The following is a 20,452-nucleotide window of genomic DNA, read 5'->3' as shown; positions in this document are numbered from 1 at the left end:
GTTCGCTATCAACAACTTTCCTGGAAATCTTAGCAGGGACAAGTACAACACAATGTCTTGAATTCTGGTGCACACGGATCAGGTTCACATGGATCCAAACTCTGGTGTAAATTAACCCAATCAGCATTAAGAAGAAAATACATCAATTGAGGACAAAGGAAGACAGAGTTGTGGTTATTGGAGGCAATCATCCCAATCCCAGGACATCACTGGAAAAGTTCCTCAGTGTTCAGGCCCAATCATCTTTTAATTGCTTCATCAATGACTTTCCTTCCATCATAGCATTAGAAATGGGCATATTCACTAATGATTGCACACGATAAAACATCTATTCAGAAGTCCTCATAAAATGAAACAATCCATGCCCGTGTGCAGCAAAAGATGAATGTTGTCAACACAAGTAACCTTCATACCTCACAGCTGCCAGGCAATGCCAAATCCAACAAACAAAAGTTTAGCTGGACATTCAATCATACAACCAACACTGTTTCCTCAGCGTCAAAATTCCAGGGGTCACCTCTCTCTCTCTCTCTCTCTCTCTCTCTCTCTCTCTCTCTCTCTCTCTCTCTCTCTCAACTGGACCAACTGCAGTGGCTACAAGGGTAGGATTCAATTTCTGACACACCACAGCTTTTCCATCGATGACAAGGCACAAGGCCAGTTGTAATCAGGCAACTGAATCATCCTACCACAACTAGAGGGCAGTGCTGAACTACTATCTACTTTGATGACCCTTGGACTATCCGTGATCGGACTTTGCTTGCTTTTCCTTGTACCAAACGTTATTCCCTTATCATGCATCTATACACTGTAAATGTATCTATACACTGTAGATTGTAATCATGTATTGTCGTTCTGCTGACTGGTTAGCATGCATCAAAAGCTTTTCACTGTACCTTGGTACACGTAACAATAAACTAAACTGAACAAATCAAGAGCATAATGTATCACTCTACACTTGCCTAGATGAATACCACTGAACATGCCCAACACCATCCAGGACTAAGGAGCTAGGTTGATTGACACCTCCTACAATCCCTTCACCACTGAAGCCCATACGGTAATGTATATCATCTATAAAATGCACTGCAGTTATCCACCCGGGCTGCTCTAACAATACCTGCGAACTCTAGCACAATGAAACCATGGGCAGTAGGGGCAAGGCCAGCTGCAGGTTTCTTGCCAAATCACACATCATTCTGATTTGGAAATATATCCCTGCTGCTTCATCAACTCTGTGTCTCGGTCCTAAAACTCACCTCCACCTTCACAAGCACTGTTAGCCTTGCCGGCCGTGCCTGCATTCTGAAAAATGAATTATTAAAAAAAATGATAGGATTGATGCTTTTCATCATCTTTGGCAATGATGGAGATCAACCCTTCAAAAAAAATCTACCTGTAAACACTGTGAATAACTTGTCTGAGATTTTGGTTTAGTTTAGAGATACAGCGCGTAAACAGGCCCTTCGGACCACCGAGTCCGCGCTGACCAGTGGACCCTGCACACTTGCACTATCCTACACACACTAGAGACAATTATACAAACCCTGTTAACCTACAAACCAGTATGTCTTTGGAGTGCGGGACGAACCCGGAAATCCTGGAGAAAACCCACGCAGGTCCCGGGTAAATGTACAAATTCCGTACAAACAAGCATCGTAGTCAGGATCAAACCTGGGTCTCTGGCGCAGTAAGGCAGCAACTCTACGTATGTATGTTTGGAGTTCATAAACATAATCAGTCAGCCATTCAAACCAACTGGCACATTAGAGCCAGTGGGACGACAGATGGCGCAATGGGCTAAGTGTTCGGCTGGCGACCGGAAGGTAGCCGGTTCCAATCCCGCTTGAAGTGCATACTGTCGTTGTGTTCTTGGGGCAAGACACTTCACCCACCTTTGCCTGTGTGTAAATGTAATGTAATTATGTGAAGCACTTTGGGGTCAATGCAAGTTGACTAAAAATGTGCTATATAAATAAGATTTATATATTTATATAGAGTGTAACTAATTCGTCCTTGTGTGAAAGTACACATTTAAACGCAAATTGGAAAGGACTGATATGTGGGCAGCAATTGGGATATGGATGAGGGTGGCAACAGCAGTCGACAGTTGATTGCTAAGCCAGGAAAATCCCCATCTTTTAAACCCCAAAACAACCTTTGGAAAATCTGGACTTTTCTTTGAATGGACTCCAGTGCTCTCATTTATTTTATACCATTGATTAAAGACTTCAAGGCCTGTAAATATTTTTCAAGATTTGCATTTTCTCAGCTGTTATGGTACAAAACAAATTTGCAACAGGTAGAGGACCTTAATTTCTGATTGTTTATCCTAGATCAAATCAGCATTGATTTAAATGCCAAATGATATTGTATGCTGCCCCATTCTGCAAAATTAGTTATTGTTATGTTTATCTTATTTCATAAAATAAAAGAAACAATGCTAAACTTGTCCACATCAAGACAGAGTTGATGTGGACAAGCTTTTCCCTTTGAGAATAGGGAAGATTCAAACAAGAGGGCATGACTTCAGAATTAAGGGACAGAAGTTTAGGGGTAATATGAGGGGGAACTTCTTTACGCAGAGAGTGGTGGCGGTGTGGAATGAGCTCCCAGTGGAAGTGGTGGAGGCAGGTTCATTGGTATCATTTAAAAATAAATTGGATAGGCATATGGATGAGAAGGGAATGGAGGGTTATGGTAAGAGTGCAGGCAGGTGGGACTAAGGGGAAAAAAAAATTGTTCGGCATGGACTTGTAGGGCCGAGATGGCCTGTTTCCGTGCTGTAATTGTTATATGGTTATATGGTTATATGGTTAAACTTCAGCCCCTCTAGTAAAGCATAAGATTCATTTGTTATTATTAAAACTACAATTAGATTTTTTAAAGTTGTGATGTGCAGTTAAAATAATGTGGTTTCATTTGCTTGATATATGAATGGCTTGAGCTGATGGTTTGCATATTATGGTGTTTGATAATCACTGAAAAGATACTGTTGATATAGATAATATTCTATTGTATTGGTGTATATTAATCTTATATTACAAAGCAATTTGTGGAAGGTAAACTATTAAGTTAAACAGAACACATTTTCAATGTAATATAGAGTGTAATAGTATATTCACATGGCAAATTTATTTCCACAGACATGCCACCCACAGGCTAGAATTATGTATCACGAGTCATGTTGCAATCAGAATTCTGTTAGCACTCCAAACCATGCTGGGAAGATGGTGGCTTCAAAAAGTGCCAGCAGAAATTGTTACTGTCCAAATATGTAATAAAGAAAAGTAAACTTTTAGGCCTGGTGAACGTTAAAAAGGTCAGTAAGTTGAAAAATTATTTCATTGTGCTGTAAAGATTTAGAAAATGCCCAAACAGCAATAAATGAGATGGACACAGTATAGTAATAATTCTGATACACTTGACTAATGAAGTTATTTGCAATGAGGTTGGCAAAATGCCCAAAGCAGTGAGCAAGCAAACAGAGCGAGACATCTGGCTTAGCACCTTCGATTACTACTGCCACATCCACAAGCTCTTCTGTCAGTGCGGTGCTCACCGATGTGTATTTTAGTACAAACATTTACTCTGAGAAATTCATCCAAAGTACATTTTGTCAAATTTCTCCTATGCATTTCAAGCAAATGTAGCTGGTGACAAAAGCTGATTATTCAAATTAGCATGCAACACAAGGCAGCTTATGTATTTTAAAGTAATATGATTGCTTTTTGCTTATAATAAAGAAAGGCACATTTGATTTTGAAAGTGACAAAAAGCAATATTAGCAAAGCAAAACAATTTAATGTAATAAATGTAAATGTAATAGGATAAGATTTTTTTGGTTTTGATTTTTATGTTTGCCTGGTTCATTGCATTCAGGCATTTGTTTTCAATGTGGTAGCTGAGGCCAGAGGTATATTTTCTTAGTCCTCTGTATTTTATTCCCAATACTTAGAAAACAAAATATAAGGCTCACCACTTAAACATTTGCTATTTAAAATATTTGGCATATTATTCTGTTAAAAAGATATAAAACCCATTAGAAGTGCAAGTGGCAATATAATTTGAGAAGTATAATATTCCAATCCATCGGTCCGCTGACATTAACTGATCTTTATCTCTCTCATTAAAATACTGTCTAAGCAAAACAATTAAATCCCCAAAATGTTATGTTGACTTGCTACAAATTTTTAAAACATTATTATTTCTGTATCTGAAGAAGATCCTGCTGTCAGACTCAGCTCATTAAGAAAACAGAATCAGGGCCCATTATAACATCACTGGCAGTGGGAATGGGATACCTTACAAGAGAATAGAACAGGATTATTGCCTGTTCTATTGTTTATTTTGCTGGAATTATACCAACAGATAGCAAGATAAGGGGAACAAGGCAGATCGAGAGGGAGAGGGAAGGGGAGTGGAGGGGGGGGGGGGGGGGGGGGGGTAGGAGAGAAAAGAGAGAGAATGGGAGAGAAAGGTAAAATTAGTCAGAGCATCAAAGTACTTAAGCCATAAGTTTGGATGCTGAATGATTTTATTAGCCCTCAACCATGGCAATGTTTGGGATAACATAACAATGTTTAGATAATGTACAAACTGTATTGTGCATGTTTTCTGGCAGTTTTTAAAATAATCATATATAGAAAGATATGTAATCTCAAATATGTTAACAATATTTTGCATTATGAATTATGATCTGCAATGCCTATTTAACTTTCTAACCTTTAAAGTTAACCTTTGTTTACAAAAATGATAGCAATTCCATTTGCACACCTAAATTCAAATCTTAACATAGAAAATATTTTAGATTTGTTTTATTTCATTGTTCCATTGAGAAGTTTGTCTAGGAGGATCACAAATCAATCTTCAATTATATAAGGCTAAGCAATTATTAAATTCACACAAAATTGATTTATGCATCACTGCCATCCCTCAGGTATTGTCACTTTTCCTTCCCAAACCTCTGCCTTCATCCCATCTACTGTCCCATTGCTAATTTCCATCTCTTTTCCAATGTCATTCAATGCAGTCAATTCCCAAATCCGTGTCTGTATTTTCCACAATTCTTCATTTAGGATTCCATTCTTTTCAAAGACCTCAATCAAAGTAATTACCACACAGGTTCTTTGCCCTGAATAGAGAACCATTCACACAGGTTTAAATTGAGGGAGGAAAGATTTCATAGAAAGAAGAGGGTTTTTTTCTTTTATACAAAGGGTGATGGGTGTATGGAACGAGCTGCTGGAGGATGTAGTTGAGGCAGGTACTATTGCAACGTTTAAGAAACATTTAGACAGGTACATGGATAGGATAGATGTAGAGGGAAATGGGCCAAATGCAGGCAGATAGGGCTAGTGTACACGTGGCAAGTTGGTCAAGTTGGGCTCAAGGGCCTGTTTCCACGCTGTGTGACTCTAAAGTCATCAAGGACATTTTCTCTAACTATAAGATATTGCACCATTCTTCCTGGTCCTTCATAACTTCTGCAACCTTTAATGTTACCTAACATATTAGTCCCAATCATTTTCAAGTTGTGATGCTTTTGCTTGGTTCATTTTTATTTAACGGGTGACACAGAATATTTTGAGTAGATTCCTCACTAGGAATAGCTGCCTACATGTTACTATGCAATGCAGTTAGTTCAAGATGGTGGCCTCAGGTTTCATCTGCAAGATTACAGGTAGCTTGTTAACCACCCAGTTCTGGATGAACCTCAATTTCCTGCAGTTAAATCTCAAAGAGTAAAGCAACTGATGTCAGACTCCCATAAATTACCCTCCCATCCTAGTTTTCCAACCAGTCTGACTGCCCTTCTGATTACATTTTATCTTTATATGCCTTGTTGTCTTCTTTCCCAAACTAACAATGATCTAATCCACATTTTTCTTGAACTTTGTCCCCTTTGATAACTCACTTTCACACCTTACCCTTCCATATCTCTGTATCTCCCCCTCCCCTCAATCTGAAGAAGGGTCTTGACCTGAAACGTCACCCATTCTTTCTATCTGGAGATGCTGCCTGTCCTGCTGAGTTACACCAGCATTTTGTGTCTATCCACACAACTGACATAGTTTGTTCAAATGAAGTAATCGTTTCACATCACAGAGACAGGAATCATCAGGTAACCATTTACACTAATTGTATACCATATTAATCCTATTGCATTCTCCCATCAACTTTCCACTGAACCTTTCACTTCCTACACACGAGGGACTATTTACAGTGATAATTAACCTACCAACATGTCTGTCTTTGGGATGTGGGAGGAAACTGGGAGAATGTGCAAACTCCATTCATACGTCACCTATTTCTAAATCAAGGCAATCACACAACCCTGTCCCTTCCTTAATATATTAATTTGCTAAAATCTTTGTCAAAGCTCTTTTTGCCACCAGGCTTGACCATTTTACTGTTATCCAGGCTAGTTCAAATACACATTTTATTCAAACTCTGCTGGCCATTTCATAATCACCACCAAGTTCATCACTCCTGTACTTTGTGACCGCATTGGTTCTCAACAACATCAAGTCAAGTCAACTTTGTTTGTCACATACACATGCAAGATGTACAGTAAAATGAAAGTGGCAATGCTGCGGGATTGTGCAAAACCACAGAACAGAACAGAACAGAACCAGTATTTACATTAAAAAAAGAAGACGCAACAGTATTTACGCCCTGGTGAGATCGGACAGGATGCTTTCTACAGCACCAGAGTAGAAGGATTGGAGGATCCTCAGAGAGACTCTGAATTTCCTCAGCTGCCTGAGGTGGTAAAAGCGCTGCCTTGCCTTTCTCACCAGTGTGGCAGTGTGTGTTGTCCATGTCAGATCCTCAGTGATGTGGACAGGTATTTAAAGCTGCTCACTCTATCCACAGTAGTCCCATTAATCAACAGTGGCGTGTACGTCCTTGGTTGTTGTGCCCTTCTAATTAAAGTTTATACCTCCATATTAAAGTTCCCACATATTTATATGTCTTCGTAAGTATATTAGTTCTAGGAAAAGATTAGGCCATTCAGCCCATCTAGTCTACTCTGCCATTCAATCATGGCTGATCTGTCTTTCTCTCTCAACCCCATTCTCCTACCTTCTCCCCATACCCCCTGGCACCCTCACTAATCAAGAATCTCTTAATGTCTGCCTTAAAAATGTCCATTGATTTGGTCTCCACAGCCATCTGTGGCAATTAATTCCACAGATTCATCACTCTCTGACTAAAGAAATTCCTCCTCATCTCCTTTCTAAAGGTCCCTGTATTCTTAGGCTATGGCCTCTGGTTGTAGATTCTCCCACTAGTGGAAAACATCCTCTCCACATTCACTCTATCCAGGCTCTGAACTCCAGGAGGCTTGTTGCCTTCCCACTGACACATCCTACAAAACCCTCCATAAAACCTAAGGTAGTCACAAAAAGCTGACGTAACCCAGCGGAACAGGCAGCATCGCTGGAGAGAAGGAATGGATGATTCGGGTCGAGACCCTTCTTCAGACTGATTAGGGATATGCAAAATGTAACAAACCTTGTAATTAATGTCATTCCATGTATTATCTCCGCCTTCATTTCTGATCATGCCTCTGTGAAGCATCGATGAGTTTTGCTCCTATTATTGCAAGCTGCTTTTGTAAAGTTGGTTATGTAAGAAAAGGCCGTCCACAGATGCCCATGATGTCCAGCTTTGCTGCCAGGGTGTGTTATTAAATTTGGTGTACAAAGGGGTATAAAATCAAACAGGGATTTAAAGTGATGGCCATCTTTGCTCTCTTAGCTTCCAATGCAGGCATCAGGTAAAAAAAAGTAACTTAAATAAATCAGTTTATGGCATCATTTTGTTAGTGATTTACAACTATTAAATTCTAAATTTTATATCTTTTTTTATTTTTTGCATTACCTTTTACTTCTTCATTCTCGTTGTTTTCCCCTCTTCATACTTACCCCGCTCTTGAAATAACCTATATCCATTTCTGGAGATAGATAGAGACCTCACATAGAGGAGAGGAAGTTAAAGAGTTCTAATGCTCTAATCAAATATTCCCCAGGTTGTGCCAAAACTAGATGGACTAATTGCTCTTCTCTTTTAATGTTTGCCAAACTTTGTTGTGCTGGGCAAAATTGATCACTGAATTTGCATGTCTTACAACATGCGCTAGATTTCTAAAGCAAATCATTTGTGTATTTTGAGAGCATGATAAGGTAGTAAATAAATTACATTTTCAAGTTAATTTGACTAGTGTTTGTTTGTTTGGTACTCTTCAATTGTAAGGCAACCATATAGTTTCACAGAAATAACATTTTTCTATCTTTACATCTGTTTGGCAGATACCGGAAAGATAACACAAAAACATCCAATATTCTGCAAAATAATAACTAATTATTCATTTCCTATGTCTTTATAATTTGTTGTTCTAATCACCTGTAGATAATTTTTGATGCTTTCTTCTGTCTTCAGTCTGTCATCGTAGATATTTGCGAGTTTATCTTTCATTTCAAGGTACGTTCCTTGCAGTTGCATATACTGTGAAGCTCGTGCCTCATTTTCCCAAAGTGCTGAAGCAAGCTTGTCCTAGAAAATTGCCAAAATGTTATGTTACTGTTTGTAAGAAGAACCTTATTTTCCTTAACATAGCTTCTATTTCCTGGTTGGACTCATCTATAAGAACTTGCCATTTATAGTCAAAGACATTGAGTATAAAAAACTTCTATCAGAGAAATGTGGTTGCTTGGTGTTTTAGGCAGTACAAGCATCAAATAATGCATTTGGCATGTGGGCATAGATTCGACATACAAGCTGTCCCAGTTTCATCTTGGGAAGGATAATAGTGACAAGAAATATCAGGTACAGGTAGATTGTGGCTTTGTTCATACTACCACATTGACTTTGTCAATTTCATCAAGTTGAACGCTAATGATGTAGAAAATGCCATGCGTTTCCCTCACAGAACTAAACACATTTGAGCAGTTGGATGATCATGCCTCTTGCTCCCCGCCTACTTAATGTGCCCATCAATTACTCACAGTGTTGCCTATATTCAATTTGTGTTTATGAATTCCAGAAGTATTAGAAGCTTATGCACTATATAGAGATTTTTCTCTGGTACGTCAACTTCCATTTCTAAAGTTTTCTTGGCAATTGGTAAATTATGTGGTGATTTAATTACCAATTCCCTCAGAGTGCAACATAACAGAAAGAATAAGCTAGGATCCAGCTGTTCAAAGCGGATCTAACTGTTTGAAGAGAGAGGAAGGGGAGGGGAAGCTTTTATCCTTCAAGGGTATTCATCAGGCAATTCTCGTACATCCATTTGGACTGGGAATGATGAATGAGGTAGCCACAATTCAATAGACCATGCCTGTTGCGACCACAACTACAGAGATCTGTACAGAATACCAGACCAGTGAGAGTGAAGACAACAATTGGCGCCATTTTCTGCTGCTTATGAAAAGGTCTCAGAGTGTTGAATCTATCTCATCCTAACTGGCTAGAGAACAATGAGTGATACAAGCTTTCCTATGGTGCCATTGACTACACTCACTTTGTTGAACAGAGATTTAAATGAACTTGTGCAGTTGGTGGACCTTCCTGTATATCATTTTGGTCAGTTCATGGTATCTGAGCAACAGTTACAATGATTATTATGTGGCAGTCTGATATATCATATGTCTGAGCCTTTATGATGAAAAAAAAGTGGATGGTAATTGAGTTACAAGGATATATCTTGACTTCTGGGAAAGTTTTATCTTTGAACGTAGGAGTTGCCTTGCTTACAAAGAAAGCCATACTAACACACCAAACGTCAGAGCAGATCCTTGTCACTGCCAAATAAAGATTGGACTACATGCAGAAACATGGAATAGCAGATGGTGGTTTGCACAAAAAGACACAATGCGCTAGAGTAACTCAGCGGGGCAAGCAGCATCTCTGGAGAACATGGATAGGTGACATTTTGAGACGACACCCTTCTTCAGATTGCATACACCTCTTTTTGGAAGCCCTGCAGAAATTGGCAGTGGATTTTGAGATTAATCACAAACTGTTATATGTTGCTTCAAACATTAGTCTCGTGAGCTACTCTCTCAAGTTTCAATGACCTAAACAATCCCACAAATATAGGATATTTTTCCCTTTTCCAACTTCCTCGATCAGCACTTCCATGCAGCATTAGAAAAGCATGGAGCCCCTATTTTGTCATGACTGTATTAACGGTCAGAATTGTTGCTACAATCACATCCTACTAATTGTGAAGGTATGATGTGTGTCTCCTGTAAGAGATGCATGCTGGCTTTCAGAAGCGCAAGCTAGCTTCAGCTAGCACTTGTCATTCCTAAAACAGAGGTCACTCTCAGCACCCTTGTTGATGCACAAATCAAGTTAATACTGCTATTAGCTCAATGGGTAATCATATTAATGATTAGCCAACAGGAAATTTGCATGCTACTTGCACTAGGTCAAATGTCCCAGGTCCATTGCACATCACGATCTCCAGCACCAGTTTCCATTGCTATCTAATTTAAATTCCTCTCAGGGAATAGAGATACTGAATTCTTAACCTCGTCATCCAACTTGCGAAATAGTTCCACTTATCCATCACTCCTGTTCTCATTGACCTACATTGGCTCTCAACTCCTAACGACTCCCACTTAAATGTATTATATTTTTGTTTAAATTATTTCAAGGACTTGCCCTTCCCTCCATGACATTCCCCAATTCTCTCCCCATAACTCTCTATTATTTGACTCTGATTTCCATGGCATTTTGGAACAGATAGTACTCATACAAATGCTGGCTGGAAAGCCAGCTTGGTGCCATCATTTTAATAGAGGTTTTACTGTTTCTTAGGCATTCCACTAAAACTAAGCTGAAGTACCTTTAGCTCAGAAGAAGCCAGCACACTGTAACATTTAATCCACCTGTTGTAAACACCAGGTATATTTACTCTGGGGATTTATTAAGATCAGGAAAGGTTCTCCATGTGGAACAACAAGCATGAGTGAAACGCTGTAAGTGGTGGGAGTTCTGTTATGGAAAACGTGCCAATAAAACTTCCTGAATTTAGCAGATATTTCCACAATCATTACCAAGGTATATCAAGCATAATCTCAAATATTTCTATCAGAATATTATTTAAGTTCTTGTACAATCAGAATTCGTATGGGCCTGTACCACTTAGGCGATTTTTCAGTCCACTGCCAGTGTGAAGTTGCCGGCAGTTGCCTGAAAAATCGGCAACTGGAACGGCGACTGTCAGAGTGGAACACACACACAACACACACATCGCTTCCTTCAACAGCCAGTTATGCAGGCGGGGGGCAGGGCAAGCGTCTCGCAAGGTGCAAAGCCAATGTGATACAGACACACACCGCGATGAACAGGAAGGTTGGCGCTGTAATTAAGACGGCTAAAGCACATTGTATGGTAAGTCCTTTAAAAGAGGGGAGGGAGAGGGGAGAGAAGGAGTGGAGACAACTTTTAAGAAGCCAGAGATACATGGCTGTGAAGCTCGGCGGACATTTGACATTACCGGTCGGTTATCCTTGGATCTGAAAACTACTGCTTCCTTTTTTTTCCCAATGAGCCAATGAAATTCACCAGTCAGCACCGGCTACAACCTATGAGAACCTTCGACCACCTGGCAACCCACCTATGACACCCACCTATGGCACGAGAAATCTCGCTACTCTTCATGGCGGCTTTATTCTAGTTGCCGCTAATTTTTCAACATGTTAAAAAAATTGCGGCGACCATAATGAGGCCGTTACTAGTTCCCAGAATAGGGAACTCCTCACGACCAGGAAGGCGACTCCCCGGCAACCACCCGCGAACATGTGGCAACTGCACAGTCTCCTGCAGTCACCTAAAAAGTCGCCTAAATGAGACAGGCCCATTAGGATTTTCTGATTTTCCTGGTAGGTTACTGCTAAAGGGAAGAGATTGAGCTAAGGGAAGAGATTGAACTTTATTTCGCCTTCCATCACAGTGATGAATGTGGAGTCTCTGTGGTGGATGTTTATGTTAAAATGTGTTTGTGTGTTCTGTTGCTTTTTATTTGTATGACTGACTAGGCAAATTAAATTCCTCGTATGTTGCAAAACATACTTGGATAATAAAATATTATTGTGATTGTGACCGTGATTGATTATCTTCCATCACTATTTACCACATATCAACTGATCAGTAAATTACATGCATTAATTAGTTGAACAAATATGTTGCACAGGCAATTCACTAGCACATTTCTGAAATCTTTGAATTAGATTCTGCTATTAACTGACTCAGCTGCTGGAAACGAGGAGGTGGACATAGAAAATAATTCTGCCCTCATCAACTAAGCTGTTGTAAATATGGTCAACAGCTTCAAGTTCTTAGGCATCCTGATCACCAGCAATGGAATCTCGTCTTTTCTCACTGATATGGTGATGAAGAAAACACATCAGTGTATTCACTTTCTTTGACATCCAAGAAGATTCAGTATGTCCAGGAAGTTCTCTTGAACTTCTACAGTTGCGCTACAAAAAGTATTCTGTCAGGATGCATCTCAACTTGGTAGGGCAACTGCTCAGGTTTTGACTGCCCTAACCTACAGAGAATGGTGAACAACCCCAGTCCATCACAGGCTTGCCACTTCTTTCTAGCCAGTCCATTTTCATGGGGAATTGCACATTGAAATACAGGTAGGACCTTCGCGAAGCCATCAGGGACACCAAGAGACAATTCCAGACCAAGCTAGAGTCCCAAACTAACCACACAGATAGCTATTGATTTTGGCAATGTTTTCATGCTGTGATAGACTACAAACTGAATTCAGGCAGATTCAGCAGTGTGTTCCTCCCAGATAAGGTCTATGCACATTTTGAATAGTGTCCCATCTGGTAGAGCTGCTGCCTCACAATTGCAGAAAGCAGGGTTCGACTCTGACTGCTGGTGTTGTCTGTGCGTAACTTGCTTCAATGGCATTTTATTTGACACTGAGGTACAGTGAAATTCATTTTTGTATACTTCAGTACGTATCACAGTACATAAGCACTTAGATACATCTTAGATAAGCATCGCAGATACAGTACAAGCAGCCGTACACTGAGACAGTATAGACAGTTGCCAGATTTGGTGCCATTTTCAAGTCCCAGTTGTTATAGGTGTACCGTTCTTAACCTGACCATGAAGGCCCATTGTCCTGGTGGCATTGCAGAGTCGGCCTGGCCAAGTGTGGGCATTGGTGTCGTCCACCACTGCTCCATGCCGCTAATGGTTCACGTGCTAGGCCTCTTGGAGTGGCGTCTCATCTAGCCGTTCCCCAGGGTGCTACAGGTCCTTCAGCGGCCCCCTCCACCGTCAAGGCACTGGGCTGTCTCTCGCAGCTGGTCTGCATAGAGATCCTGTGTCCGACTTTGAATCTCTCCTCTCCAGTCCTCTGGGAGAGCAGGGACCGGGCCCGGCGGCTTTCCAGTTCTGCAGCAGAAGAGCCAAGCCTGATGTTGGATATGTTTGCACATTCTCCCCATGACCATGTGGGTGTTTTCCAGGTGCTCTAGTTTCTTCCCACATCCTAAAGACGTGCGTTTTGTATGTTAATTGGTCTGTAAAAAGGCCCCTAGCATGTAGGGAGTGGATGAGAAAGTGGGATAACATAGAACTAATGTGAATGGGTGATCGATGGTCGGCATGCACTTGGTGGGCTAAAGGGCATATATCAATGTTATATCTCTAAACTAAGCTAAACTAAAGCAGGTTGCTGGAATGATGTAATCCACCACAACTGCCTTGGGTGCACCTGTACTCACGGTCACTGTTGGAGATTGGCTTTCCCAGGAGAGAACCTGTGAAAAGGGACTGACCCCTACACAATCTCTGACCATGTTCTCAAAATATGCAGGCAACAACTAGCAGAAGTATTTGTGGGTATCATTAACTTCTTCATACTTCAATCTGTGGTTTAAGAAGACAACCCTCATCCCAGTGGCAAAGAAAAACATCCTAGCATGTCTTAATGACTACTGATCAACGGCTCTAACATCCACCATCATGAAGTGTTGAGAGGCTGGTCATGATGCACATCAATTCCAGCCTCCCAGATGGCCTGGATTCATAGCAATTCACTATTTGTGCAACAGGTCCATGGTAGATGCCATCGCCCTGGCCCTACACTTCTCCCTGGAACAAGGACACCAATGGAAGACTCATGATTATTGACTGTAGCTCTGCCTTCAACATCCAAATTCCAACCAAACACATTTAGAAATTCGTAGAGCTAGGCCTCAGCACTCCGCTCCACAAATGGATCCTGGACTTCTTGACCGATAAAATGCAATCAGTAAGGATAGGCTACAAAGAATTCTTCACAATAATCCTCAATATCACTACTATGCAAGGCAGTTTCTAGGTCCTTTACGACATTCCATATACATTCACAACTTTGCAACCAAATTCTGCTCTAACTCGATTCACAAGTTGGCAGATGACACCAAAGAAGCGGGATGGATATTAAAGAGTCACAAATCGCACCATACAACATTCTATCTGGTTGCATCATTGCTTGGCATGGCAACTGCTCTGCTCAAGACTACAAGAAATTGCAGGGAATTGTAAACGCAGCCCAGTACATCATACAAATCAGTCTCCCTCACTCCTATGAGCACCATCTAAAGTTCACACTGCCTCAGCACAGCGGCCAACATAATCAAGCACCACTCACATCTCAGTCACTCACTCTTCTCCCATATCCCTTCCAAGACACAAAATGTTGAAAGTACGTACCAACTGATTCACAAACAGATTCTTCCCTGATGTTATCAGACTCTTGAACTGACCTTTCATATATTAATGATGAATTCCCGTTCTTCCAATCAACCTTGCTGCAGCACCCACACTTCTTTTTAATCTGCACTTTCTCTGTAGCTGTAAAACTATAGTCCGCACTCTACCTATTTTCTTTTTTACACTACACGACCTCATGTACGGTATGATTTGCCAAGACAGTACACAAAACAACATTCTTCACTGTGTCTTGGAACATGTCCCAAAAGGGATAGGTCATTTAGAACTGAGGTAAAGGGAAATAATTTTACATAGAGAGGGAAGAATCTTTAGGATTTTCCATATTAGAGGGCTACTTAAGTCCAATAATTGAGTCTATTCTAAACAGAAATTGGTGGATTTCTGCATATTAAGGAAGTTAAAGGATATAGGGATAATGCATGAAAATGGAGTTAAGACAAATAATTAGCCGTGATCTTGACGAATGGCACAAGAGGCTTAAAGGTCTGGACAGTCTATTCTTATGTCTATTTCTTATGCATTTAGAACTTTTTTATGTTGCTAGTAGTAAGAAGCTCTGATTATGTTTTGGGGGTAGAGTGGTGTCTGGAACAAGAGAAGCAGCAATGCTTCTCTGAACTCCCCCAAAATATTGCAGTCTGCAGCTATGCTGAAGCTGATCCTAGATTTTTGTTAATCAGGTTACTTTCTAAGATATCTGAAATCAGTTTGTGGATGTGAGTATCTCATTTGGGAAGCTGGCGATATGTACTCCAGTGAGCTTCAAGCCTCAAAATGTCTTGAGCCCTCAATGGAGGGGATCAGCAGCTCCACCAGTTGGCCATTTGAAAGTTTACAATTACTCTGGAGCACTTTTTAAAATTCAGTATGACAAAAGTCATTAAAAAACAGAGAATACATGACAAAGGTAAAGTTTACTGAAAAAGCATTGTAAACAAAATATTTTTTTTTTTTAAATGTAGCGTAACCTCATAAAGGGAAATGTATCAAAAAATGGAATGAATAAAATATTTGCTAAGACTCTCAAAATTCACATTCAATTCAGACCAGATCTAAAAAGTATTAGAAATAAGACATGCATTGGAACCACACCTCCTCTTCCGTATTCAACTTTGGATAACAAATATGGGACTTTGGCCATTTTGACTGTCATTAAATGGTTACTCAAGTGCTCTATTGCTAATATTAACATGAAGTGTTTTTAATTTTTATTTATGTTATGGAATTAACAATACTGCTGTGATGATTTTTGAAAAGCTCAATATGAATTGTGGTGTAATTTGATGTGAAAATCTTTTCAAATTTATACAAGTAGAAATAGTTGAATGTCACATAAAAGAATTATTAAGTGTACGATACAAAACTTCATCTCATCTTTCCATAAAATTAATTTAAATAAAGACACTTAGCAGATATACTGTTTGGTATATTATAATAGTGACATAAAATGTGACAGGTAGTCTTCAAATATTTCATTCTCAATGTTGCACTCAAAGTATTGGACATGTACCTAAATATCTCAACTGTACCTGCAGAAATAATGGGGCCTGGCTCAGCAATAAAACACAATGGCACTAAACTGATGAGTTTAATCCAGCAGAAAGAATGGTAATAAACAAGACAAATGTCTGCTATTGATTTTAGGTTTAATTGCTCCAACAGTACTGACAAAGCCTATCAGATGCTCTTCAGAAGTGTAAATAGGACCAACTCCATGTTACCACAAATTACTTTAAAAGAACTTCCCAGTCTGACTGTATCAAAATTACAATTATTCACAATACTCGTGACATTAAAAATGCTCTTTACTTTAATAGGTTAATGCCTAACAACAAAAGGAATAAAGATGCAGTCTGTAAGCCCATTGCGCCAGCAATACGTTACTCAGTAAGGTCTTCAACTGTGCATTTGATTGAAACAGATGTTTATTAGTGCCCTAAGCTCTGCTATAAACTGATCGAAAGCTTTTGAAAATGCTGTTTATTGCCACCCAGTAAGAAACGTGATATTTTTAAAGTTTTAATGATTGTAAATGAAAATGTACAAATGAACATTAAAGTAACACTTAGCAGGCCATTACATATTTAGGAAGATGAGGTGGGCTGAGCAGCACATTTTAAATAGCCCTGAGTATCGATCGGATGCTTAATATTCGGTCAAACCTATGGTGAATTGAATTTTATGAAAAGCATCTTATACGAAATGCATATTTATAACATATATTTACGAGGAACATCCCTAACAGCATTGATTGATATAATTTGAAAAACACAATTATGCCCCCTAAGTATATATAAATCTACCTTTAGATGCAAGTAAGTTGTATTCCTAGCTTTATATTTTAATAATCCTCCAAATTGTTTGCTTTGTAAAATATCCTGCACCTAACTATATGCACAACACTAGTTGGAAGTAGTACATTTTCAAAATCTGATTTTCTGACAGGGAAACAGTTGGAAGTAACTTTGGAATGTATATAGACGATAATACAAAAATCACAGATGAACTATTTTACAAGGTACAATTGTGACAAATAGCTTCAAGTCAGCCATATAGCAACAAGAAGAAACACTTGATCTTGAATTTATTTTACAAAATTGTTTTGAAAACAAAATTATCAAATTGTAAGAGTGGAAATCTGAAGGCCATCACTCGACTGTCAACCGCTCATTAAAATTTATAAGTATGTTTGTAAAAATGAGTAAGTATTTCCTCATTTTGCTGCTGTAGCTTCACCATATCTAACAGAAGCCCAATTATCACATACTAACTAGGTTTTGTAACAGGGCCAATGAAGTTTAAGTAGCGGTGCAGAAGCAGCTCTGAGGATATTTCTGGCATTAGTTTACAATTAAATGGGGTGATTCCAGGACTAGCTGACAAAGCTATGGGCAAACATATCATAATGACATAAAAATAAAAGAAATACAATATAGCCCCCCTGGCAATAATGGACAATCAATTACATCCATTGGAAAACTACTTGTCAACCAACATCAATTTTTAGATCTTTATTGAGTTGCGAGTCCACTGATTTCATAGCAATCAGTGAATATATGTAACTCTGGGAAGTAGAAGAGACTGTAATAGTAAAAAAATAGAAGTTTAAGACTTTACTGCAGAGCCAACAGACTTGCCCACAGAAAAACAAGGATTGTGATACATTCATTTGAGAGGGATTAAAGCTGGGAGTTCGTAGTATTTGGAATATGTGTGTACACTGGTTTAGGGCTTGCATGTATATTGTGAATCTGTTTATAAATAAATAAAATAGAATATGACTTCAAAATTGTACAGTGAAGACTGATTATAGGAGAAAGCATAGGAGAACCGAATTTCCAGTGTTAGCTGTGGTCTTGGTGAAGAAGGTGGAATCGGGGAAAAGATGCCCTGTGTTTGTAGGATAGAAGGTTTTCCAGACACATGTTGATAAGATAGTGGGTACTGATAGGCATAACAAACAAAGTCAATTTAGTTCCTAGAACCTGGTGTTATTCCTCAAGAGATTCAATGCCCTCTTGTACAACTGAACATGATGATGAGTGAAAATACATTTAACTGCCATATCTTGCTATTGCACAATCAGTCTCAGCTGAGCTGCTGAACTGGCCATGACACCTTTGGCAATAATTTCTACTAATAAAAACATAGAAAAATAGAAAATAGGTGCAGGAGTAGGCCATTCGGCCCTTCGAGCCTGCACCGCCATTCAATATGATCATGGCTGATCATCCAACTCAGTATCCCGTACCTGCCTTCTCTCCATACCACCTGATCCCTCCAGCCACACGGGCCACATCTAATTCCCTCTTAAATATAGCCAATAAACTGGCCTCAACTAGCTTCTGTGGCAGAGAGTTCCAGAGATTCACCACTCTCTGCGTGAAAAATGTTCTTCTCATCTCGGTTCTAAAGGATTTCCCCTCTATCCTTAAGCTGTGACCCCTTGTCCTCGACTTCCCCAACATTGGGAACAATCTTCCTGCATCTAGCCTGTCCAATCCATTAAGAATTTTGTAAGTTTCTATAAGATCCCCCCTCAATCTTCTAAATTCTAGCGGGTACAATCCGAGTCTATCCAGTCTTTATTCATAAGAAAGTCCTGACATCCCATGAATCAGTCTGGTGAACCTTCTTTGCACTCCCTCTATGGCAATAATGTCCTTCCTCAGATTTGAAGACCAAAACTGTACGCAATACTCCAGGTGTGGTCTCACCAAGACCCTGTACAACTGCAGCAGAACCTCCCTGCTCCTATACTCAAATCCTTTTGCTATGAAAGCTAACATACCGTTCGCTTTCTTTACTGCCTGCTGCACCTGCATGCCTACTTCCAATGACTGGTGTACCATGACACCCAGGTCTCATTGCATCTCCCCTTTTCCTAATCGGCCACCATATAGATAATAGTCTGCTTTCCTGTTTTTGCCACCAAAGTGGATAACCTCACATTTATCCACATTATACTGCATCTGCCATGCATTTGCCCACCCACCCAGCCTATCCAAGTCACCTTGCAGCCTCCTAGCATCCTCCTCACAGCTAACACTGCCCCCCAGTTTCGTGTCATCCGCAAGCTTAGAAATGTTGCATTCAATTCCCTCGTCCAAATCATTAATATATATTGTAAATAGCTGGGGTCCCATCACTGAGCCTTGCGGTACCCCACTAGTCACTGCCTGCCATTCTGAAAAGGACCCGTTTACTCCTACTCTTTGCTTCCTGTTTGCCAGCCAGTTCTCTATCCACATCAATACTGAACCCCCCCAATACCATGTGCTTTAAGTTTGTATACTAATCTCTTATGTGGGACCTTGTCAAAAGCCTTCTGAAAGTCCAGATATAACACATCCACTGGTTCTCCCCTATCCACTCTACTAGTTACATCCTCGAAAAATTCTATAAGATTCGTCAGACATGATTTACCTTTCGTAAATCCATGCTGACTTTGTCCAATGATTTCACCACTTTCCAAATGTGCTGCTATCCCATCTTTAATAACTGACTCTAGCAGTCTCCCCACTACCGATGTTAGACTAACTGGCCTGTAATTCCCAGTTTTCTCTCTCCCTCCTTTTTTTAAAAAGTGGGATTACATTAGCTACCCTCCAATCCTCAGGAACTACTCCAGAATCCATAGAGTTTTGAAAAATTATCACTAATGCATCCAATATTTCTGGAGCTACTTCCTTAAGAACTCTGGGATGCAGCCTATATGGCTGTGGGGATTTATCGGCCTTTAATCCATTCAATTTACCTAACACCACTTCCCGGCTAACCTGGATTTCACTCAGTTCCTCCATCTCATTTGACCCGCGGTCCCCTGCAATTTCCAGCAGATTATTTATGTCTTCCTTGGTGAAGACGGAACCAAAGTAGTTATTCAATTGGTCCGCCATGTCCTTGTTCCCCATGATCTATTCACCTGTTTCTGACTGCAAGGGACCTACATTTGTTTTTACTAATCTCTTTCTCTTCACATATCTATAAAAACTTTTGCAGTCAGTTTTTATGTTCCCTGCCAGTTTTCTTTCATAATCTATTTTCCCTTTCTTAATTAAGCTTTGTCCTCCTCTGCTGGTCTCTGAATTTCTCCCAGTCCTCTGGTAGGCTGCTTTTTCTGGCTAATTTGTATGCTTCATCTTTTGCTTTGATACTATCTCTGATTTCCCTTGTTATCCAC

General features: G+C 39.8%; 1 protein-coding gene across 3 annotated transcripts in view; it reads right to left on the bottom strand.

The window, feature by feature from the left end:
* LOC129696331 (coiled-coil domain-containing protein 178) overlaps window positions 1-20,452 on the bottom strand; it is a 235,011-nt gene that overhangs the window by 50,075 nt on the left and 164,484 nt on the right. For all 3 annotated transcript variants that reach the window (XM_055634151.1, XM_055634150.1, XM_055634152.1), the window contains one exon: window positions 8,413-8,562. In XM_055634151.1, coding sequence (XP_055490126.1) covers window positions 8,413-8,562 — 150 coding nt within the window. The remainder of the gene's footprint in view (window positions 1-8,412; window positions 8,563-20,452) is intronic.

This window comes from Leucoraja erinacea, chromosome 4 (assembly GCF_028641065.1).
Source record: "Leucoraja erinacea ecotype New England chromosome 4, Leri_hhj_1, whole genome shotgun sequence".
Lineage (NCBI taxonomy): Eukaryota > Metazoa > Chordata > Chondrichthyes > Rajiformes > Rajidae > Leucoraja > Leucoraja erinaceus.
This window is presented reverse-complemented; position numbering and strand designations above follow the sequence as displayed.